We start from the raw sequence: 25917 nt of genomic DNA, 5'->3' as shown, positions 1-25917 counted from the left end.
TCAAAATAGGTTGAAAATGAACTTAACATCTTCAGGTATAATACAGGATAAGCAGAAGGAGCTGGAAATAAAGGTAAAATATCGAATTATAGAGACTGTACCAGATGAATTGCCTTTGGATTTATCGGACACCCCAGCTGGACTATCTACAAATTTGAGAGAAGTGGCATCTAACCTTAATGTGATGACTTATCAAGGCAAGGACAAGCATGGAAATCAATTAGGGGATACACAAGGGATAAAAAAGAAACATGAGACACAAAAACAAAACCAACAAGACCAATCTACAAAGCAGAATGAAAACCGACCAGATGATACACAATTTGTAGAAAGGAAACCAGGATGGAAACCAAACCCACAAAAAGAAAAGAAAAAAAGAAATAGGTTGCATAAAAATAGAAATTTCTAAATCAAGCAACAGTGAAGCCAGTGACTTTAAAATATGAATGATTATGTGTAAACATAGAAGAGGCGACGTATTGGTTAATATCATCCTGAGGATTGTGGCAGATCTCTGCATGGCCGTAATCTGGGGACGTGAAAAGAGCCTTAAACTGATGGATTTGAATTATCCACTTTGGAATTTCTTTTTGTGTTGATAAACATATTATAATTATCTTGAATCATAAGGCAAGAGAATTATGCTGGGGCATGCAGAAGATCGGGTTGTTACCCACTACAATGATGGGAATCAATAATCCTGATGAAACCCACAATTATTACTATTTGGAATATAATTATAATGTCACTCGGGTGGTTGTTTTTACCTTTATACATATAAGAAGATATTTACTACTGATGGGGGCAGATATGATTGAAGATTCTGAATAAACTGTTGCACCAGCAAGCTATGTTACCCTATTATGGATGTTGGTTCTACCAATCCAGTGGAAAGACCTCAAAGAAGATATTATATGGACTATAAATTTAAAGTCATTGTCTTTTCTTTTTTTTATTTAGATATAATGGAATATATAGACATATATTTTTAAGTAGTGTGGGCAGTGAATCAAAGATATTAAGAATTGTTGTGTATGGTAATTTTGCATGATAGTGGGTGAATAAGCTAGTTAGTAGATTGATTAGTCTAAGAAAAGGGATTTTTAAGTGATATATTTAGGGGAGTGGAGGAAATGGATAGAGTGGAATAAATGTTAAACTAGATTTTATGGGGAAGGCCGCTTTGAAATGTTACAGTAATATATATAGAAGATTAAATGTTAAAGTAGGACTTATCGTATAGTTTTAAAGTGGAAGGTGGTCTTGAATTGTTGTAATAATATATAGATACAAGCTTGGGAGAGGAGAAAAAGGGCAGATTATTGCCAAATTGGGAGTTATAATACTATTATGCTAAATTAGAAGTTATTCTATAATGTTATAGTATAATGTCTTTTTTTTTTCTTTCTTTTCTCTTTTCTGAAATGTATGGATAAAGGGGGATGTCATAATATTAATAATATTTTTAGTAAGTAAAGGTCAATATTTAGAGGAGGGAGTAAGTAATCTGTTATGAATTAGGTTTTTTTTTTGTTACGAAGAAGTCACAGGGGGGGATGGGTGGGGAGGGGGGGTTAGGGAGGGGGAGGGAGAGGGGAAAAAAAAGGGGGGAAAATTTGTATTTGAAAACTTTTTCAATAAAAAAAAAAGAAGAAGAATACTATGTGAAGTTGCATAAAAAAAATAATAGAATATGAATAGATATGTATATTAGGGGATTTTAATGCGATAGTAGATAATGAGCTGGACTATAAATCCACAAAACTGAATAAGAAGTTAAGAAAGACTCTTCCAAAAACTTTTTTCACAATGATAGACAAATTAAGTCTACAAGATGCTTGGAGATGAAGTTACCCAAAAGAAAAGCAATAAACATATTATTCAAATAGACATTTGTCGTGGTCAAGAATAGACATGATATGGATGTCAACAGAATTAATAGCTAACATACAAAAGATTGATATTGAAACAAGTGTATGGGCATACCACAATCCAATAACAATGACGTGGAAGGGAAAGAAAAAAAATGAGATAGACACTAAATCAAAAATTACTAAATGAAAAGAATTTTCAACAATATATGGAAAAAGAATTGACTTTTTTCTTTAAAGAGAATAAGAAAGAAGATACATCATTACAAAATGTGTGGGACATTAGCAAAGCATATATTAGAGGGTTGACAATGACATATTTAGGAAAATGAAATAAACAAAACAAGCAAATGGAAAAGAAACTAGTCTCGGCTCCCCTAGGACCGTGTCCACGCTCAAAGAACACGCTTAAAGCCAAGCTGGTGTATCTTCATTTAATCGTGGCAATCAGCGCTTACAGAAACCGGAATGCAAAGCTAGCAAAACAAAGACGCAGCTGTCACGCCCTTGCAAGCGAGACCTTATATAGTTCCTTCCAGATTACATCCAGCTGGAAGGTCTCGTACTTCCTCATTTCCTTCGGACGTACTGGGATGCCGTCACTTTTCTAGAGTGTTCTCAGAGTAGTAAGCTAACCCCACGCGACCCCATAAGGCACCCGTGCACATAAACGCCTACTCGGAAGCCTATTCCACCACCATCACCCATGTGGCTCAACCCCCCCCCTTCCAGCCGGGTATCCATGTTCTGCCGGTGCATGGACATGATGTCGAGTGCTTCTTGACGCTCGACAGGCGGCTCCCCCTACCAGGCGTCCGTCTAAGAGGAGGAGACAAAAAGAGATGATATTAATGGTCAGGTAAGGGATGTGGTTTCTGGGGGTTTGCTTTGTGGAACTTTCTCAGTAATCTGGGGGCGTTTATGTCTTTTACAGGTACCCAGGATGCTTCACTATCAGGATACCCTGTCCAGCGGACTAAATAGTATAACTGGCCTCTACGTAGTTTGGAATCGATGATGTCTTGTATTTCATAGTGGGCACCGGTTACCGGGCCAGGAGGTGGTTTTGGTGTTGTAGTGGGTGTAGTGGCCGGTTTTAACAAGCTAGAGTGGAAAACCGGATGGGTCTTTCCCAATAAGGGGGGTAGTTTTAGCATGAATGTTACGGGGTTAATTACTCTAATGATAGGAAATGGGCCTATATATTTGGGTCCTAGTTTTTTACTTGGTAATCGTAGCTTTAAATATTTTGTTGACAAATAAACGAGGTCTCCGATCTGAAAAGATGGACATGTAGCCCTCCTTTTGTCTGCCTGGAGCTTGTATTCATCGGCTGCCCGTGTCAAAGCGTTTTTTACGTGAGGCCACACAGCATTCACGTTAGTAGCCCAGTCGTTGGGAGTCATAGGTTTTTGGAGGGAAAGGTCTAACTCCGGGATAGCAGGGAAGTCCCTCCCCATGACTACCCGGAACGGAGTAAATCCGGTACTCCGATGTACTGCGTTATTGTATGCCGTTTCAGCAAATAGAAGGTAATCAACCCAATCGTTTTGTTGGTAGGTAACGTAGGAGCGTAAGTATCGTTCTATCATGGCATTCGTGCGTTCAGCAACACCGTTCGTACTAGGGTGATAGGCTGAACTAAGGCCCTGGGTTGACCCTATATCACGGAGAAACCCTCTCCAGAATCGGGCGGTGAATTGTACCCCTCTGTCTGATATTATCCTCTTAGGCACTCCATGCAAACGGTAAATATGTTGTAGGAATAAACGTACCAGGCGTCGGGCAGAGGGTAAGCCTTTACATGGAATAAAGTGGGCTTGCTTTGAGAAAAGATCGACTACTGTCCAAATAACGGTATAACCTCTGCTACTGGGAAGGTCTACAATGAAATCCATGGCTATTTCCTCCCATGGTCTATTTGGTTCGGCTACGGTTTGTAATAAGCCCAGTGGCTTCCCTGGTTGTGGCTTGGATACCGCGCATGTGTGGCATCCCCGGACGTATTGGTCAATGTCTTTCCTCATTTTAGGCCACCAGAATTGTCTGCGCGTCAGATGTAGGGTTTTAAGGAACCCGAAGTGTCCGGCGGTTTTCCTATCATGGCACTGGAGTAACACTCGTTGTCTCAATGTTGCTGGAATATAGAGTTTATCTCCCCACCACGCTAGGCCATCATGGTGGGTTAGGGATGCTGCATTGTTTTGTGCCCATGCGTCCGTCCGAATGGCTTTCCGTAAAAGCGTGAGCCAATCCTCGGTCTGCGGGGCTGTCAATACATACGCTTTTAGGGGTGAGATTACTGCTTGTAAACCCTCATCTCGTTTACTGTGATATTGCGGCATCCGTGACAATGCATCTGCTAAAAACATTCCTCTAGCTGGCTTATACACGAGGGCAAAACGGAACCGCTGAAAATATTGTGCCCATCTCACCTGTTTTGGGGACAGTTTCCGAGGTGTTTGGAGGGCCTGTAGATTCTTGTGATCCGTCCAGACCTCGAACGGTATGGGATTACCCTCCAGTAGGTGCCGCCATGTCTGTAACGCCCATTTTACGGCATAGGCCTCTTTCTCCCACACTGCCCAGTTCCTTTCTGCGGTTGTAAATTTTCGGGAGGTGTATGCACAAGGCCTTAACATACCGTTCGCATCTTTCTGCATTAGAATAGCTCCTACTGCCACGTCACTAGCATCCGCTTGTATTACGAACGGTTGTGACGTGTTAGGGTGTATTAATACGGGTTCAGTGGCAAAAGCCCGTTTAAGATTTTCAAAGGCTTGTTGGCATTCAGATGACCATTGTAGTTTGTATCCCGGCCTAGGCTTTTTCCCAGGGGCCACCACACCTTTTGTTCGCAATAGCTCCGTTAATGGTAATGCTGTTGTTGCAAAGGACGGAATGAAATGTCGATAAAAGTTTGCAAAACCTAAAAAACTTTGCAGTTGTTTACGGGTTTGCGGAGCTTTCCACTCTAAGACCGCAGCTACTTTCTTCGGGTCCATCTGGATACCAGTACGACTAATTCGAAAACCTAGATAATCGATCTCCTCCCGGTGGAACTCACATTTTGAGAGTTTTACAAAAAGATGTGCGTCCAGCAACTTGGTCAGGACCTGTCTAACCAGCTGGACGTGTTCTTCCATTGTATCAGAGTAGATCAAAATGTCGTCCAGATAGACTAAGATGCCCCGATATAGGTGTTCATGTAAAATACCGTTTATAAGCTGCATAAACACCGCTGGTGCCCCTTGTAGACCGAAAGGCATCACCAGGAACTGGTAGCTGCCGAGGGGAGTGTTAAATGTGGTTTTCCACTCGTCTCCCTGACGTATCCGTACCCGATAATAGGCTTCGCGGAGGTCCAATTTCGTGAAGATTTTCCCTGACGCCAGGGTAGCCAACAAATCAGTTATCAGCGGCAGGGGGTACAACGGTTCTACGCAGACAGCATTCAATCCCCGGTAGTCAACACATAAACGTAAGCCGCCATCCTTCTTACCTCGAAAGAGGACGGGTGCCGCTAAATGCGAACGACTGGGACGAATAAATCCCCGGGCCAGGTTTTTATCTATATACGTTCGCAATTCCTTCAGTTCCTGTGGTGTCATCGAGTACATACGGGGTTTTGGCAACCGGGCTCCGGGAAGTATTTCGATACCACAATCCGTATCCCGATGGGGGGGCAGGATGTCACATTCTTCCTCGCTAAATACTCGGGCGAGGTCATTATATGCTTGGGGGTATGTACCTTGTCTTGTTGTTTCTTGCTGGAGAGCCACCCTCTCTTTTGTACATGGCAGTCTGAGCCTACGATAACCCCCCTCCCACCATATGTGTGGTTCCCACCTGTCCAACCACGCGAGCCCAAGAATGATGGGTTCGATCATCTGGGTTACTACAATGAACCGGATCATTTCCTGATGGGCTCCTATTTGCAGGAATACGGGTTCTGTAACACTGGCAGTAGGTGTGCCTCCCAGGATGGACCCATCCATCTGCTCGAATTTAATGGGGGTACGAAGAGTCAGGATCCGAAGGCCCAAGCCCTCAGCTACCGACTGCCGCATAAGGCATCGAGTACAGCCCGTATCAATTAAGGCTTTTTGTTCACACTCCTTCTTAGTGACAGGATGTCTAAGGGTCACTGGTATCAGGAAGGGGTGTACAGGGTCACTTACCATAGGATCCTGCAACTCATCTCCGTTGTCGCTTTCTTCGGATGCGTCGGGGACACGAGCCATCCCTGGCATGGTATTACTGGACCGGGTTGTCGGTTCTAACGAGGGCGTCTGCGTGGCCGCTCTAGAGCGTTCTGGTGTTCGTAGGGGTCGGTCACGTGGCGTGGTAGTCGGAACGGATGGCCGGGAAGTTGACAGTCGCGGGGCTGCGACGGGGCAGTCCGCAGCTCTATGACCCTCTTGGTTGCATCGAAAGCACCGGAACGGGCATCTGTTCGCCTCGGTAGCGGTCGGCCTGAATGCCGGGGTTCCTCTAAACGCCCCGCGGTCACTGGATCTGCCACTTGGACCACGACGGGACTGGAACGGTGGTGTGTTCCGAGGCCTGAATTCTCGTAAACCAACGTCTAGGCTCACCGCTGCCTTGTACCATTCGGACAATCGTGGGCCTAGACCCCGGTATACACAGGCCTGTTTTATTTCTCTATCTAGCCCTGCCTGGAATTGGTGGATAAGTAATCGCTCTGGCCACGAATGGAGTTTTCCTGCCAGATTACGGAACTCCTTGACATAATCCTTGGCAGGGCGACCACGCTGTCGTAGGTTGACCAATTCACCTTCGATGACCTGGGTCCGAGTTTCATCCTCGAACCTATTGCGTAATGCTTCAAGGAACAGGCCCAGATCTGTTAACTCGTGGGCGTGTTCACTATGTAAATCGGCGACCCATTCAGCTGCCTCCCCCGTGAGCACTGCTGTGACCGCCACGACCATGGACCACTGCGAAGGATATAATCTGCCATAAAGGTCCATATGGCTTATTACCTGACTCAGGAACAGTGCTACCTTTCCTGCAGTTCCATCAAATGCAGCCTGCACAGGCGGTAATCCCCAGGGATGTTGCTGGAGGGGGGGTGCCCAGGGACCGTGGCCCCATGCCGGTAGCGGGTCTCTGTAACGCTGTTGTGGTGGCCTATCTCCTGTGCCGGGTAGCTGTCGAGGGGCGTCTCTCACGGGATCTACTCTCCTCTCTCTCCCGGGCTGTGTAGCGGCACCGGGAGTTGCGTGGCTGCCCTCGCCCCCACCGTATGAATGTACAGCCTGTCTCCGCTCTCCACTCACCCAGCGTTGTTCACGCCCCTCCAACTTCAGCTTCGGGCTGGCAAGGCGGAATTTGCTGTCAGAACTCCCACCCGCCGTACCGCCTCCCGACCAGGAGGTGGCTCCCTCCATGCTGGGCGCCCATGGCTGCCAGGAGGGCGCGTCGCGAAAGCTCGCCTCACCAAAACGGTCGCGTAGGATCTCTAGGGTGGAAGGCCCCAGGCCAGTGGAGTGGCTCCAGTCCCCTTCCTCGTCTTCCAGCCATCGCCGTTCCCTCCAATCCTGGAACTGGGAACCGGCATAGGGCGGGGTTTGAAGACGCATCCCACCTGTCTCTGGGCCGGGCGTCTCCCGGGCGTTGCGTTCGCGTTCCTTTCGTTCACTAGGGGCGCCGTCGACCCCGGGCTCATGCTGTTTCGGCCGCACCACCGGCGGGCTAGCCGCCCCATCCATCCCGGCGTCAACCTCCTCCTCCGCTTCGCCCACGGTCTCCGCTGTATCCTCCGGCAGCACGTCGGCCGCTACGCCCTCTGCCATCCCGTTCCTTCCTTCACAGGGGGGGGGGCGGCTCCAAAACAGCTTGTGAAAAGGGAGAGCTGCGTCTTCCTCTCGGCTCCCCTAGGACCGTGTCCACGCTCAAAGAACACGCTTAAAGCCAAGCTGGTGTATCTTCATTTAATCGTGGCAATCAGCGCTTACAGAAACCGGAATGCAAAGCTAGCAAAACAAAGACGCAGCTGTCACGCCCTTGCAAGCGAGACCTTATATAGTTCCTTCCAGATTACATCCAGCTGGAAGGTCTCGTACTTCCTCATTTCCTTCGGACGTACTGGGATGCCGTCACTTTTCTAGAGTGTTCTCAGAGTAGTAAGCTAACCCCACGCGACCCCATAAGGCACCCGTGCACATAAACGCCTACTCGGAAGCCTATTCCACCACCATCACCCATGTGGCTCAACCCCCCCCTTCCAGCCGGGTATCCATGTTCTGCCGGTGCATGGACATGATGTCGAGTGCTTCTTGACGCTCGACAACTAGAGGAGGAACATAAGAGGTCAGAGATGGAGTTGCAGAAAGATCCCCATGACAAAAAGATTAAAAATTTGATGGACTTGAAAAAGCATAAGATGAACCTAATGGAAAATGAAGAACTGGTGAATAAAATAAAAGCTACAAAACAAAATTTCTTTGAAAATGCAAATAAACCAGGATGATGGTTAGCATATAAAATGAAAAAGGAGAAAGAAAAGAAGTTAATAAGTCAATTAATAGACCAAGATGGAAAGATATGTTATAAAAGTGAGAAAAAGAAGAGAATAATTGAGAAATCTTATAATGGATTGTATCAACAAGAGACAGTGGCAGAGGAAAAGATAGAACAATATTTAGAAAAAGTGGAAATACCCAGAATTCTGGAAAACTTAAAAAAAAATTAGAAGAAAGAATATCAATGATGGAATTAATGGAGGGAATCAAAAGACAAAAGAATGGGAAGACACTGGGTCCGGATGGATTACCAGCAGAAGTATACAAAACATTACAAGATGTATTAAGCGATATGATGCTACAAGTATTCAATGAACTATTACTTAAAGCTAAGATTCCGGATTCATGGATGGAGGCATACATAACCTTGATACCAAAAGAAAAGGCAGATCTGCAACAAGTAAAGAATTACAGACCGATATCCCTATTAAATGCGGACTATAAATTTTTTGCATTAATTATGGCTGAAAGTTTAAAGAAACTTTTAAATGAGTTTATACATTTGGACCAAAATGGTTTTTCTACCAAAAAGACAAATTAGAGACAATATGCGAATTATATTATATACATTAGAGTATTATGAAACACACTCAGAGAAGCAGATAGCATTGCTGATTTTAGATGCACAGAAGACATTTGACAACGTGAATTGGTAATTTATGATAACACAGTTAAAAATTATGGACTTTGGGGATAGATTTATAAGTATGATCAAAACTATATATAAAGCTCAATCGGCAAAGGTGATTGTCAATGGCGTCAATGGTGAAATGACAGGAAAAGTAGATATTAGAAAATGAACAAGGCAAGGATGCCCTCTATCTCCATTATTATTTGTATATTGACGTTAGAGGCTTTAAATAGAAAAGTGAGACAGGAAAAGGATATAAAAGGAATGAAATTTAAAAAAAGAAGAATATAAATTGCAAGCATTTGTGGATGATTTGGTGTTTATTATGGACGATCCAATAGAGACAGCGCCAAAACTGCTGGAACAAATAGAAGAATATGGAAAAGCAGCAGGATTGAAAATCAATAAGGACAAGACAAAAATATTAGTTAAAAATATGAGAGAAAATCAAAAAAGGGAGATAATGGAGAAACTGGACATTCAAATTGTGAAGAAAGTGAAATACCTGGGCATTTATCTGACATCAAGATGTGCAACTCTCAAGGAAGATAATTATTATAAACTGAAAAAACAAATTGAGATAGATTTGGAGAAATGGAGAAATCTGCAACTATCATTAATGGGAAGAGTAGCATTAATAAAGATGAACATATTACCAAAACTGTTATTTCTATTTCAAACTATACCAATAAAATTGGAGAAAAAGTACTTTGAAGATTTGAAGAGAATAACATGGAAATATGTGTGGCAAGGAAAAAGAGCAAGAATCAACATAAAAATGCTGCAAGATGCAAGATCTAGAGGTGGGTTTGGACTACCGAACTGGGAATTGTATTACCAAGCGGCAGCATTAACATGGATTAAAGAATGGATTCTATTGAGGAATATAAGACTATTGACGCTGGAGGGACATGATTTACAACTAGGTTGGCATGCTTTCCTATGGTATGGGAAACAAAGGCTACACGGATATTTCCAGAGACATTATGTAAGAAATGGTTTGTTATCAGTGTGGGAAAGAGTGAAAGAAAAACATTATTTGAAAATACCAATGTGGCTTTCCACAATAGAAGCTTTGACATATCCAAATATTGTTAATATGGGGAATATTGTTAGATACAAGGATATTTTAACAGAATGGGGAGAACTGAAACAAAGGCAAGAATTAGAGAGTCAAGGGATTGAGATAGATTGGTATACAAGATTGCAAATACAATCAAGGTTTGAAGCAGATCGTAGACAATATGGTTTTAACTTGGGGAAATCAGAATTGGATGAGATATTGATTGGAACCAGTGGTGAAATGTAAAATTTATTACTACCGGTTCTGTGGGCGTGGCTTGGGGGGGTAATGTGACTGGGTGGGCATGGCCAACTTTTTTTTTCTTTTTCTTTTAAAAGCATTTTTTTTCCTACAACCTCTTCGGCCGAAGAGGTTATAGAAAAAAATGCTTTTAAAAGCCTCTGACGATCCCAGCTGAGTTGCCTGATCATCAGAGGCTTTTAAAAGCATTTTTTTGCAACCTCTTCTGCTGACTCCAGGATCTTATTACCATATGTGGTGGACATGCGTAGAAGCTAAGAGATAGTGGACTAAAATACACATGTGCTTGGAAAAAATGATAAAGAGACATATTGACTTTAAACCAGAGATATTTTTATTAGGGATCTTACCAGAGACATATAATAAAGAACTGCAATACTTAATTGTGAATGTTTTAACAGCAGCTAGAATTGTATTTGCTAAAAATTGGAAAGGAGAAACGTTACCTACCAATGAAGAAGTTATTAAGAAAATGATGGACTGTGCTGAAATGAGCAAATTGACATTTGAAATAAGAGAACAGGAAGATACACAATATTATTTGATATGGGATTTATTTTATCAATGGATAGATAATAAAATATGGAGATAAATATGAAATATGAAGTGGAAGTTGAGATAAAATAAGTGAATTATTTTTTAAAAAATTTGATTTATATGCCGCCCTTCTCTGAAGACTCAGGGCGGCTTACAATGCGTTAAGCAATAGCCTTCATATTTTTGTATATTTTATACAAAGTCAGCATATTGCCCCCACAATCTGGGTCCTCATTTTACCTACCTTAGAAAGGATGGAAGGCTGAGTCAACCTTGAGCCTGGTGAGATTTGAACTTGCAGTAATTGCAAGCAGCAGATGTTAATAACAGTGCTTTAGTCTGCTGCGCTACCAGGGCTCTTATTTTCTTTATGAAAATAAGCTTTGGTCATATATTGATATTTTGAAGATAGGATTGAGCACAAAAGGATGTTAATCGATCGATACACTGTCTGTAATTGTTTGGAATGATGATGGTTTTATGTTTTATTTTTGTTTTAAAATAAAAAATTGTTTTTGCAAAAAAAAAAAGTTCATATTAGGAAACAGCATAAATATTTATTGGAGCAAACGAAATTGGGAACAGGCTTTTTTTTTTTACTTTTAAAAGCATTTTTTCGGCTGAAGAGGTTGTAGAAAAAATGCTTTTAAAAGTAAAAAAAACAGCTTCTGATGATCGCGCGGTTCAGCTGGGCATGGGCGGGGGGGGGGGTGCAGGGATTTTTGCTACCAGTTCTCCAAACCACCCGCCCCCATCGCTACTGGATCGGGGAGCATTTCACCCCTGATTGGAACAGATGAAAAAATAATTAAGAAATTATATAATTATTTATTGCAGATTAGATTAGAAGATGAAGAAGTAAAAGAAACAATGATAGCATGGTCAAAAAATTTTGGCTATACTATTGAACTGGAGAAATGGCAACAGCTATGGGAAAGAAATTATCAATTAACAATGGCAACAGCTTATAAAGAAAACCTGTATAAGATGTTTTATAGCTGGCATATGCCACCAGAAAGATTAGCTAAGATGTTTAAAGAAAAATCAGCCAAATGTTGGAAATGTCACCAATTGCCGGGATCATATTATCATATTTGGTGGTCGTCCAAAGAAGCAAAGTACTATTGGGTTAAAATACAGACATGGTTAGAGGGAATGCTGCAGCAACATATAGAGTTAAGACCAGAGATATTTCTATTGGGAATATTACCAGAGAAATATAGTAAAGAAGATACATATTTGATTATTCATATAATAACAGCAGTCAGAATTTTATTTGCACAGAATTGGAAAGCAGATAAAATCCCATTGGAAGGAGAAATTATAAAGAAAATTTTGCAGAAATGAGCAGACTAACACTGAGAATAAAAGATAAAGAGGAGTCGATGTATTTCAAGACATGGGGAAAATTTTATGATTCATAAAAACAATCATAAATCAATCATTGTTTTAAGGGGAAGGGGAGTGTCTGTTTGAGTGAGTGAATCATGTGACTGCAGAGAGGAAGGTGCTCCAGTTCACCTCATGAATGAATCAGCTTGTTTCTAGGGGGAGGGGAGAGTGGCTGCTTGATTGAGTGTAAGTGGGAAGTCTTGTTAGCTGTGTGCATGGTAAAAACCGGTTAGATGGTGTCCACTAGCCTTGGAAGGCAACTTATGTAGGAGAAGGAAAACTCCGATCTCAAACCTCCACTGCCTTGTGGCTATACCCATCTATGGGAAAGTCTTCAGGAGTCAACCTCGAGGCAAAACCTGGAGCAGGAGTCCTGGAGTGAGGAGGAGTGCTAGAGGAGTAATACCTCTCAAAAAAAAACCTTGGTCCAGCTGGCCCGGCTGGTAGCACCTCGTAAGGGCCCCTATCCAGGGTTACAGGAGAAGATGGTCAACTGTTTTGAAGGCGGAAGAGGGCTTTATGCCCCAACAGTAGATAAAACGGCAGAACCATCTTCTAGGAGAAGGGAAATTCTGATTACAAACCTCCACTGCCTTGTGGCTATATCTACTACTGGAAAAGGCTTCAGGAGTCAACCTTGAGGCAAAATCCGGAGCCGGACTCCCGGAAGCAGTTCGTGACTGTGTACAATCACATTCTGGTAACTCCTGCGACGCAGCTGGAACTAATCGTATCGGCTTTGCTGTTCCATTGGACTATTTCAGCGATGTGGAGAGGGGAGATCTGCTGTTTGGGTAACAGTCTATGCTCCATATTAATCTACCCAGGCCTCGTGCTCTGGAGAGGACACTCCAGCTTTGCATACAGCATTGAAACAACATGGGAAGTGGCAGTTACCAGTTATAAGTCTTTGCTTGATTGGCGTAGAGTGTGATGCCAGGGGCCACTTTCATCGGTGGGAGAGGTCATTGTACCTCATTAGGCAGCTACCGCCCACCTTAAGCTAGGCAGCCCCCAGCCAGTGAGGTGCTGCCCCGCCATGGTCTGTTAACCTCACAGGGTGCGCGGGGTTTAGGGTCAAAGCCGACAAGCAGATCGATAACTTTGCACCATGCAACAAACATAAGAAAACTTTACCCTAAAGTTGGGCACCTGGAATGTTCGGACAATGACCCCCGGCCTTTCTGATGATTTACAAGAGATAGATGATGTACGTAAGACAACTGCCATTGACATGGAGTTGAGCAGACTGCAGATGGACACCATTAACCTTCAAGAGACAAGACTGTTAGACTCGGGATCTATTAAAGAGAAAAACTTCTCATTCTTCTGGCAGGGAAAACCATCAAACAAGTCTAGGGAATATGGGGTTGGCTTCATGGTCAGAAACACCCTACTAGGATCCATTACTCCACCTGCTGCAGGAAGTGAAAGAATTCTGTCCTTGCAGCTCCACTCATCAGCAGGGCTGGTTACTCTTATTAGGGCATATGATCTGACATTATCATCTTCAGTAGAATCCAAAGACAAATTCTACGACGATCTGGCTGATACTATCAAGAAAATCCCTGAGAAAGAACCACTGTTTATCCCTGGCGATTTTAATGCCAGAGTTGGAGCTGATTATAGTTCTTGGCCCACTTGTTTAGGTCAGTTTGGCGTCGGAAAGATTAACGAAAATGGCCAACGACTGCTGGAATTTTGCTGCTACTATGGTCTTTGCATTAGCAATACATACTTTAAAACAAAGCCTCAACACAGAGTCTCTTGGAGACATCTAAGATCGAAGCATTGGCACCAGCTCGACTTGATTCTTACCATGCGCTCCAACCTCCCCAATATTACAATCACACGCAGCTATCAGGGTGCTGATTGCGATACAGACCACTCCTTGGTGTGCAGCAGAATAAAACTGCAAACAAAGAGATTGCATCACTCGAAGAAGGAAGGAAGACCACAAATTGACATCAACAAGACCCGCAATCAGGGCAAAGTGGAGGAATTTGCACAAGCACTCAAGGAAACTCTCCTAGACCCGGCTGAAGTAAATGCATCTGAATGATGGGAATATTTCAAGAATGCTGTTTATAACACCGCCTTGTCAGTATTTGGTAAGGAGATCAGAAAGACAGCAGATTGGTTTGAAGCCCATTCAGAGGAGTTGACATCAGCCATCGAGGAAAAAAAGGAGAGCTCTAATTGCATATAAAGCCTGTTCCAGTGAGCGCAACCTACAGATTCTGTGAGCTGCTCGTAGCAAAGTCCAACAGACCGCCAGGAGATGTGCTAACAATTATTGGCTGCAGCTTTGCTCTCGGATCCAGATAGCAGCTGACACAGGCAACATCAAGGGGATGTATGATGGCATCAAGCAGGCTTTAGGTCAAACACAGAAGAAATCTGCCCTTCTGAAGTCTGCTACAGGTGAGGTTATCCAGGACCGAGTACAGCAGATGGCACGCTGGGTGCAGCACTACTCTGAGTTATATTCCAGAGAAAATGTGGTAACTGAAGAAGCATTAAATAACATTGAGCGCCTGCCTGTCTTGGAGGAGCTTGACAGTGAACCAACTTTAGAAGAACTAAATGCGGCCCTGGACTCCCTTGCCTCTGGCAAGGCACCCAGGAAAGATAACATTCCTGCCAAAGTTCTGAAGTGCTGCAGAGAACATCTCCACTGAACTGCATGAAATCTTCTGTCTTTGTTGGAGGGAAGGTGGAGCACCACAGGACATGAAGGATGCAAATATCGTCACACTGTACAAGAACATGTTGTGGCTCCGTTACCTGAGCCTGTGTCATCGGCAGGAGAGGACTCCGAGAGTGAAGGGGAGGAGTTGGCAAGGCCTCCCTCTCCAGGACCCTCCTCTTTGGCAATGCCTTCGGTTTCTGCCGAAGGGCAAGAGATAGGGCCGGGGCCAAGCACATCCACACAGCCACAGGTGGACAGTGATGAGAGTAATGAGTCTTGGCTGGATCCACGCCAGTGTCGCAGAGATAAGCGCGCGCAACAGAAGAAAAGGCATGCCAGAGATTAGGCTGAGTCACTGGACCACACCCCACAGGGTATAAAAGGGAGCGTGGTGGCCAGTCAAGCCTTGTGATGAACAAAGCTGAAAGCTTCCACACCATTCTGCATTGCCAGACTTTTGCTATAGACTTTGCTGGATTATATTTGGACTTGAATTACTCTGTAATTATTGAGCATTTTACTTTGATGTACCAGAAGCGGAGAGAAGTTATCTCTTCCCTTCGTAAGTAATAAACTTTTGGCAGGCAGCCACTAGGTTGCTGCCAAGTTCCGTTATCATAAGGAAAAGGATTTTGTCGGCTGGTTTGGTTTTTAACTCTTGGACGTCTGTTGGTGTGTGTGCGTGTAGGACGGGGACAGAACAGAACAAAGGTGACAGGGGTGACTGTAACAACTACCGTGGCATCTCTCTTCTTAGTGTTGTAGGGAAGCTGTCAAGTATTTGCAAGCCATTGGCACATATATCATACAGACACTAGTGGAGGCAGAAAGTGCCCCCACCCCTATGTGGAGAGGAGGGGCTTACACTGAGTATAAAACCCCCTCTAACCTTTCCACCTAGCTCTCTTTTACGTTTGTTCTCCATGAGACAAGATCTTTGATAAGGGTAGTCACACACGCTGTGTGCCCCCTATCCTAATGGATATTAAGACAGCCTTTGTATATAGTTAATACGTTTTGTTATATGAATAAATACATTTATCATATTTATTCATGCATCTGCCTTTGGACTCTTCTATGCTCCTGGGTGTTTCTACTATCCCAATTTCCACAGATTGGTAGCAGAGGGAATGGTAGCAGAACTCCATTCCAGGAGCTGTTGAAAAGGCAAGATGCCCTCCAAAATAACCTGTGAGAGAAGCTCTCCTGTTGTGACCAGAGGCCTTCAACGGAGGAGAACTTCACAGCAGCCCCAGTCTGAATCAACGATGGAAAACATTGAAGGGGGTTTCCATCCAGCTACACCCTGGCAGCCAGAGGCCACCCAGATGCAGCAAGAGATCCCAGGGGCCGAGCCAGGCAATGTTGGAGAAGGCTTCTTCAGCTCTGATGAAGAGGGGGCAGAAGGACCAGATGAAAGCCTGGACAGGCAAGTGGCTGAGATGTCAGAAGAGGAGTGCAGAGCAGCGCTCGCCTTCCTCCTGAAGACAAGGGCAGCAGCCAGAAAGAGGCCTGAGGAGGCAGCACCAGAGATGCCTGCCATCCCGGTAAGGACTCCCCTGCCTGATCTCTCCAAGATTGCGCCTGCCGCCAGAGAGACTGCCCCCCCACCCAGTTTCCCGCCAAACAAAATGGCCGCCAGGCCACTTCCGGAGGCAACTTCCTCCAAGATGGCTGCTCCCCTGGGCACTTTGCCAGAACCACGAGCCAGGCCATCCCCAGCTCCACAGCCCAGGCCTACAACGCCAGCCAGTCAGTTCAGCATTCCAGCGGCCCAGAGGACCACCCCGAACCCACAAGCCCCTTGCCAGGCCCCGCCTGCCATGGCAAACATCAAAGAGGCCATAGAGGCCCTGGTCGCTGCCCTGCAACTTATGGAGCAACCACTCACTGGCCCCCCCGAGGTCCCAGACCCAGCTGCCCACTCAAGGAGGGCCCCAAATCCAACCTCCCACCCCTGGAGGAACCCAGATGGACCTGCAGCCTCCCACCCCCCACTGCAGAGGCGCTCACCATTCACTGAATGCTCCAGGGAGGCCCAGGCTGAGGCCTCCGCACCTTTCCGGCTCTGCTGGGATGATCCGGAGCTGCAATCCTGCTCCTCTGATGGAGAAGAGGAGATCCAGAGACATTTCCAGGCCTATCCAGCCCATGGACCTCATCTGATGGGCCTCCAGTCTCCAGAAAGATCTCCAGACCTTCTTCCCACTCCTCCAAGGCTTCCCCGCCACCCAGATGATGTTCGGGCCTACCCTGAAGCTCCAGCCAGACCTGACTTCAGAGCTCAGAGAGGGAGATTGGAGCTCCAACAAGAAAAGGCTTTGGAGCATGCTCCATTTCCTGCACGTGCCCAGTTGCTTCAAACTACAGAAGGACTACAAAAAGGAGCCAGACCTAAGCAATTGATCCCAGGCTTAGGGATCCCAATACCATTCACAACAGGCTCTTTTCAGCCATTTGAACAACTCCCCATGCAGTTTAATGGCAATAATTTTGTAACTTTGCCAAATAATTTTGAAAAATTACATTTAAGTGGTCAGAATTTTAAAAAATGGTGTAAAGAGATTCAGATAATTCTCTTAAGAGAAAATACTCTGGACATGATCAAAAGACCACCCCCTTTACCTTGGAGCCCTGAAATTGAGTTCCTGCATAAAAGAGCTTACACAACCCTGTTAAGTTCTATAGACACAGCCCTGTATGCCAGTCTTTCAGATGGCCTCACAGCTCAGGAAGTTTGGACTGCCCTATATAATTTGTTCCATAGTGACAATATGGCTGCAACCAGCAGATTGTCAAGAATTTTCCATAACTATAAACTCAAACCTGGTGTCAAAATGGGGGAACATTTGGCAACGCTTAAAGCCATGAGGGATGAACTTATACAGAGGGGGGAGCCTGTTTCTGAATCCACTTTAATTAGTGTGATGTTGAACTCCCTAGACAAATCCTGGAGTCCCTTTATTATTTCTCTAGAAGGGGTTTCTAGGGAACAAAGAAATATAGAATACTTTTCTGGCCGCTTTATTGAGGAAGATTTAAGGCGCAGAGATGAGGAACAACAAGAAACGAAGGAGGCATATCACAGGCCTAGGCCTCAGAGGAGGCGCCAGGACACAAGTGAAAGGATTAATACCCTTCCCACCTGCTTTGACTGTGGCATACAAGGTCACTTTAAAAGGGAGTGCCCTCGCTCTAGAGCCAACACGGCTGGACTTAAGCACAATAAAAATAAAAGAGGCCGTGGAAGAGGGGGAGGTGGTCATAAAGGATACCAATTCTGTAGTGTCACTAGTGACAATCACACCTCCCAGGTAAAGGATGCTGAGGGGCTGTGGCTTCTTGATTCAGGTGCATCAACGCATATAGCCAACACGAAGCCACGATTTAAGGTTTTACACCCACTCAAGTCCTCAGTAAAAGTTGCCACTGGGGACAAGGCAGAGGTAACTGGGGAAGGCGTGATCAATGTGCCTGGTATAGGAGATGTCCCAGGGGCACTGTATGTTCCCTCAATCAAGAACAACCTTTTAAGCATCTTAAAATTGACTGAGGATAAAAATGTAAAACTGGTTTTTGAGAAGGGTGGAGGTTATGTTTTCGAAAATGGGGGTGTTGTTGGCGATATTGTAAAAATCAACAATTTGCCTTATTTTTCCCCAAAAGCAAAGGTCAAAAGGCACAAGAAACCTAACAAGAGGGCTCAGGGAGCTAACGCCCAGATAGAGCAGAAAGCTTCTGTGCCAGCCCCCAGGTGGTCCAAACCCAAGGACCCTGGACCTAAAACCAATGAAGCTTTTAAACCAACTCCTAGGACATCCAAAGCCATTAAGGCTGAGCCCATTAAGGTCACAACTCCTCAGCCAACCCTGAGGAACTCTAAGGTGACCATTAATCCAGTGCCTACTCTCATTACTGAACAGACCAAGGCTTGTAATGGTAAGATACATAAGGTTGACAAAGTATGCATGGGTAAACCTTTACATTTGGATTGTGCTCATATATTACACCGCAGGCTTGGGCATGCCAGCTTCCCGGTTATTAAGAAAATGCAAGATTTTTCTGATGGACTTAAGATAAAGAATTGTAATGCCTATTTGGAATGTGCCATCTGTAAGGCAGCAAAATCTAAAACTGCTGCTATACCTAAGGTCTCTTCCCGTCGTGCAAGGTACCCTTATCAGCTGGTACACATGGATTTGGTTGGTCCTTTTAGACCCTCCCTTGGTAGGGGGCGTTATTTTTTAACAGTAGTAGATGATTACTCTCGTTATGGCCATGTATTTATTTTAAAGGACAAAACTGAAGTCTTTACCAACTTCAAATATCTTTACAACCAAATCCAAATGCAACACAAGGTGTGCATCGCCCAGGTGCAGAGTGATAGGGGGACTGAGTTTACATCCAAGATTTTTGAAAAGTGGATGAAGGAGAGAGGTATCCTCCATTTTAAATCATCCCCTCGAACTCCGTCCGAGAATGGCATTGTAGAAAGGAGAAATGGAGTGCTGCAGAATGTCATGAACTGCCTACTTGCAGATGCTGACATGAGCCAAGTTTTTTGGGCAGAAGCGGTCAAAATGGCTAATTATCTAGTCAACAGGACGTGGAGTAGTGCCATTAACCAAACCCCATACTTCCTGGTTCATGGAAGGAAACCTAGCCTCTCACACCTGAGAATTTTTGGTTCCTATGCCTGGGTCCATATTCCCAAGCACCTCAGAAGAAAGGGGGGCAAGGCATCAAGGAGGCTCAGATTTATAGGTTATGCAACCGGCAGCAAGGCCTCTAGGTTTGTAGACAAAAATAACCTTGTCATTGTCTCTAGATCAGCTTCCTTTGAGGAGGGGTCAAATTGGTCAAAAATTCATTCCAATGAACCCGGTTATTCCCCTATTAGAAGCGACACTGAACAACCAGCACCACCTGAAGAGGATGAACCAACAAACTCCAAGCAACTGACCAGCGAAGATCCAGATGGTGATGAATCCCTACCTGACTCTGACGATTCAGACAAGGAATCCCTGGGTGACTTCACACCTCCTGCCTCACCTAAACGACCATATCTTCGCAGCGCCTGGGACAGAGGCCCGCCCCATTTTGATTGGAAAGATACCTCCGGCAGCTCCAATTCTGACACCGATGCTCTGGATGACAATGATGATGGTGAGTGGCAATTTCCCAGACGGTCAAAACGCTCCAATAAAGGGGTGCCACCCAAAAGGTTGGACATTGGCTGTGTTGCCTCGGTCAACAGCATTACCATGGCCCCTAAAACGTACTCAGATGTCCTTCAGCTTCCCGAGGAAGAACAGCGCAGGTGGAGGGTGGCAATGGAGCGGGAAATGGACAGTCTCAAAAAATTGAAAGTCTTCATCCCCATGGAAGTCCCCAAAAAGAGGAAAGCAATTGGCACCCGTTGGGTCTACAAGGTCAAGCCAATGCCCAACAACAACCTCCTCTATAAGGCCCGGCTGGTAGCACAAGGCTACGCACAGCGCTACTTGCAGGACTTTGATCAAACATACTCCCCCACCGTGAGAGCGGAAAGTGTGAGGGCTGCTTTGGTCACCGCAGCAGCACATGGGGAACACATTTTTCAATTTGATGTGCAAACTGCTTATTTACACGCACATCTAAAACAAGAAATTTACGTCAGAGGTGCCCCCGGATTTCAACGGCAGGAAGGCCACACCTGGCTTCTGAAGAAAAGTTTGTACGGCCTCAAACAATCAGGCAGACTGTGGTACAAATGCCTAACTAAAACTCTCAAATCACTGGGTTTCCATCCATCTCCAGCTGATAAATGTACCTTCACAAGGGATACCAAAGGGGGGCTGGAGAAAGTCCTAGTGTATGTCGATGACCTTTTATATATAGGGCCTGACAAGGGGGGAAGTATTATATTTGCCAGGACCCTACAAAAAAAGTTCACTCTAAAGTCTTTAGGATATGTGGACAAGTAGCTAGGCGTACAAATCATCACTACACCAAAAGGTTTTGCTCTCTCCCAAAAGGAAAAGATAGAGGAACTCTTGGTGAAATGTAAAATGGAAGATAGCAAGCCAACGGCTATCCCAATGCAGACCGACTATTATGGATTGGCACACAAGGATAGCCCAGAGTTCCAAAATAATACTCTATTTAGGTCAGTGATCAGCTCATTACTATATATAAGTAACTGGAGCCGTCCAGATATTGCCCTGGCCGTAAATCTGCTATCTAGACAAGTGGAACATCCTACCCAGTTCTACTGGTTGGCCATTAAAAAAGCTATTAAGGTATCTCAAGACCACAGCAGATTATGTGCTTCGCTTGGAACCTGAGAATAGAGACAAGGCCCAATTAAAATGCTTCGCGGATGCGGACTGGGCCGGAGATACCAAGACACGTAGGAGTACTTCGGGCTTCTTGGTACTATTAAATGAGGCACCCATCCATTGGCATGTGGGGCAACAGAAATTTGTTTCGTGCTCCACCGCTGAGGCCGAATATGCATGCTTATCAGAGGCAGGGAACGATCTGATATGGTTTGATGCCTTAATTTCTAGCATCTGGACACCACCGACTTTGCCCATCCAAATTATAGAAGACAACACCGGGGCCATAGGCATTGCCAAAGCCTATGCGGTGGGAAAAAGGTCCAGACATATTGATATCCGCTATCAAAATGTTAGGCAACTAGTAGAGATGGGGTTTATATCTTTATCACATTGTCAGACCAAATATCAAACAGCTGATATTTTCACAAAACCTCTACCAGCAGATAGGCACAAAGATCTGTGTAAAAAGTTATGTCTCACAGGGTAAAATCTGTTGTGCATTGCATTTGTATGTTTGCATGCCATTGGCTCGCAAGGAGGGGAACTGTCAAGTATTTGCAAGCCATTGGCACATATATCATACAGACACTAGTGGAGGCAGAAAGTGCCCCCACCCCTATGTGGAGAGGAGGGGCTTACACTGAGTATAAAACCCCCTCTAACCTTTCCACCTAGCTCTCTTTTACGTTTGTTCTCCATGAGACAAGATCTTTGATAAGGGTAGTCACACACGCTGTGTGCCCCCTATCCTAATGGATATTAAGACAGCCTTTGTATATAGTTAATATGTTTTGTTATATGAATAAATACATTTATCATATTTATTCATGCATCTGCCTTTGGACTCTTCTATGCTCCTGGGTGTTTCTACGATCCCAATTTCCACAGAAGCTGCTTGCCCGTGTCGTACTGAAGAGGCTCCAGGTGCTTGCAGTGAGAGTCTATCCAGAATCACAGTGTGGATTTCGAGCCAACAGGTCCACTACTGACATGGTATTTTCCCTTAGACAGTTGCAGGACAAATGCAGGGAACAAAGACAGCCACTTTTCGTAGCCTTCATAGATCTTACAAAGGCTTTTGACTTGGTTAGCAGGGACGGCCTTTATAAAATTCTCCCCAAGATTGGATGTCCACCTCAGCTCTTCAACATCGTCAGGTCCTTTCAAGAGGAAATGAAGGGCACTGTAGTTTTCGATGGCTTAACTTCAGATTCCTTTGATATTCGAAGTGGAGTGAAGCAGGGCTGTGTCCTCGTGCCAACTTTATTTGGGATCTTTTTAGCTGTCATGCTGAAACATGCTTTTGGAACTGCAACAGAGGGTATTTACCTCCAGACCAGATCAGATGGAAAACTCTTTAATCTCTCTAGAATGAGAGCAAAGTCTAAAGTCCAGCTGAAATGCTTACGGGATTTCCTCTTCGCTGCTGCTGCTGCCGTCACTGCTCACTCTGCTGAAGACCTTCAACAACTTATGGACAGTTTTAGCAAGGCCTGCCAAGACTTTGGACTAACAATCAGCCTGAAAAAAACACAAGTCATGGGTCAGGACGTAGATTCACCTCCCTGTATTACAATCTCTGCACAAGAACTGGAGGTCGTCCATGACTTTGTGTACCTCGGCTCAACTATCTCTGACACTCTCTCTTTAGATATTGAGCTGAATAAACGTATTGGTAAAGCGGCCACCACATTTTCCAGTCTTAGAAAGAGAGTATGGCTTAATAAGAAGTTGACAGAACATACAAAGATCCAGGTCTATAGAGCCTGCATCCTGAGCAAACTCTTGTACTGCAGTGAGTCTTGAACCCTCTACACACGGCAGGAGAGAAAGTTGAACACCTTTCATATGCTCTGTCTCCGATGAATACTTGGCATCACCTGGCAGGACAAAGTTCCAAATAGCGCAGTCTTGGAACGTGCTGGAATTTCTAGCATGTATACACTATTGAAACAGCGACGTCTACACTGGCTGAGGCATGTCGTGAGAATGGCTGATGGTCAGATTCCGAAAGATCTCCTGTATGGAGAATTAGTGCAGGGAAAGAGCCTCAGAGGGAGACCACAGCTGCGATATAAGGATATCTGCAAGAGGAACCTAAAGGCCCTGGGAATGGACATTAACAACTGGGAAACCTTGACTTCTGATTGTTCAGCTTGGAGGCTAAAGACGCAGCATGGCCTTCTCCAATTCGAAGAGACACTTGTTCGGCAGGCTGAGGCAAAGAGGCAGTTCCGGAACCAGTGAAATCTGGGGGCTGGGCAGGGGACAGAATGTATCTGCCCTCAGTGTGGAAGGGATTGCCACTCTCGAATTGGCCTTTTTAGTCACACTAGATGGTGTTTTAGGACCTCTTTCCAGAGCACAATACCATAGTCTCTTGAGACTGAAGGATGCCAATGGGGTTAGAAAAGAAATATGAATAAAGGTATGGAGATAAAATAGATAGGGGAAAGATGAAAAAGAGAAAAAACAATTAGAAGAATAGAAACCCAGACGATGCCTAGGTAAAGGGAAAAGGGGGAAGGGGGGGGAAGGGAAAAAGTGAGATTATTATAAAAGTGTACACAAATGATGAAACAGATGTAATTACTAAACAAATTAGAAACTGAAATGAAGATGGATGTAAATAGATAATTGGGGCTGCTCAAATACCATTCTAGATTGAATTGAAAAGGGAAACAACAAGAGAGAGGGAAAGGAGTAGAGAGAGAGGAAGGAAGAAGAGAGGAAAGGAGAGGGAGAGATAGAAGAGAGGGAAAAGGAGAGGAAGAAAAGGAAGGGGAAAGAGGAGTAGGAGAGAGGGTTAGAAAAGGAGGAAGAAGAGAGGAGTGGGGGAAGGGAAGGGCAAGTAGGAAAGAGAAGGAGAGGAAGAACGAAGAAAGTAGGAAGAGATGGAGGAAGGAAGAGACATGGAGGAGAAGAGGAAAGGTTGTGGTAAAATAAAGGAGGGTAAATGGTAAAAGAGCAGCCCCAAACAACTAAAAATGAAAGTTAAAAGATAATATGAATGGAAAATGATGGATAAAAGCTCATACACTCAAATATGCTTATGAGAAATAAAAATAAAAAAACTTTTTGAAAAAAAAAATCCACTGCTTGATTATCTTTTCCAGGATTTTCCCAGGTATTGATGTCAGGCTGATTGATCTGTAGTTTCCTGGGTCCACTTTTTTCCCCTTCTTGAAGATCAGAATCCCATCTACTCTTTTTCAGTCCTGTGCCATTTCCATCATGCTCCATGAGTTCTGAAAGATTTTGTTTAGTAGTTCCTGGATCACATCTGCCAGTTCCTCTAGTACCCTGGGATGTAAACCATCTAGTCCAAAACATCTGAACTCATCCAAAGCAGATAGATGTTCTTTTATCAATTACTTGCCCATCTTCACCTGTATTCCTGTTCTATTTCCGATGGTGCTGCTTTTGATGGGTTGAGCTATTTTTTCCTTTTGTGTAAAGACAGATACAAAGAAGGAATTAAGCAGTTCTGCTTTCTCCCTATTGCTCATCACCTTCTTGCCATCTTCTCCCGTTAGTGGACCGATCGTTTCCTTGACTTTCTTCATGTTCCTTACATAGTGAAAGAAACTTTTTTTTTTATTGAAAAAGTTTTACAAATACATTTTCTCCCCAGTTTCCCCCCTAACCCTCCCTAACCCCCCTAACCCTCCCCTCCCCCCGTGACTTCCACAAAATATAATCCAAATCAAAATCACATTTTATAAAACTTGAACCCCTCCACCCCCTATATACTGTTTATACCTTCATAAAACTCAATTATTCTATCCCTATATAATACATTCAGTTAAAAGCTATCTGATATTTCCTAGTTTGGTATTTATTCTGCACATAATCTATCCACTTTTTCCACTCCCATACATAAGTCTCTTGAGTTCGGTCTTTTAAATATGCTGAAATCTTCGCCATCTCTGCAAAATTGGCCATCTTCAAAGTCCATTCTTCAATAGTAGGCATAGCTTCATTTTTCCAATATTGACCTATCAGTAATCTCGCTGCTGTCACCATATACAATATCAGCTTTGTTTCACCCAATGTAAAACCCTTAACTATACCCAATAAAAACAGTTGTGGAGAAAACTGAAGTTTTTTCTTCAAAACATTTTGCATGACCCACCAAATTTTTATCCAAAAGGCCTTCACTTTCTTACAAGTCCACCACATATGGTAATATGTGGCATCTAAGCAATCACATCTCCAGCATTTTGGTTGAACATTAGGATACATACAAGACAATTTCTTAGGATCTAAATGCCACCTATAAAACATTTTATAAAAGTTTTCCCTCAAGTTCTGCGACTGTGTAAATTTAACATTCTGGACCCATATTTTTTCCCATGTTTCCAACATCACTGGTTCTGCAAAATTTTGTGCCCACTTTATCGTACAATCTTTAACCAATTCATTTTCTGAGTCCCTCTCTAGCAAAACATTATAAACCCTTTTAATATGCATTGGACCTTTCTCTTTTATATGTCTAACCAATTCTTCTTCATGCATCATTATACCAATTTTTTGGTCCTCTTTCCATCTCAATTGGAGTTGATTATACTGTAACCAAGTTAAATTAATCCCTTCTTC

At 44.1% G+C, this 25917-nt stretch overlaps 1 protein-coding gene across 1 annotated transcript in view; it reads right to left on the bottom strand.

The window, feature by feature from the left end:
- LOC139317666 (histone deacetylase 5-like) overlaps positions 1–25917 on the bottom strand; it is a 292699-nt gene that overhangs the window by 54715 nt on the left and 212067 nt on the right. The window contains exons 12-13 of the mRNA XM_070944746.1: positions 25190–25217; positions 11575–11599 (exon numbers count right to left, since the gene is read on the bottom strand). Coding sequence (XP_070800847.1) covers positions 11575–11599; positions 25190–25217 — 53 coding nt within the window. The remainder of the gene's footprint in view (positions 1–11574; positions 11600–25189; positions 25218–25917) is intronic.

This window comes from Pituophis catenifer, unplaced genomic scaffold, assembly GCF_029215685.1.
Source record: "Pituophis catenifer annectens isolate HBS135680 unplaced genomic scaffold, rPitCat1.0.hap2 SCAF_5, whole genome shotgun sequence".
Classification (NCBI taxonomy): Eukaryota; Metazoa; Chordata; class Lepidosauria; order Squamata; family Colubridae; genus Pituophis; species Pituophis catenifer.
This window is presented reverse-complemented; position numbering and strand designations above follow the sequence as displayed.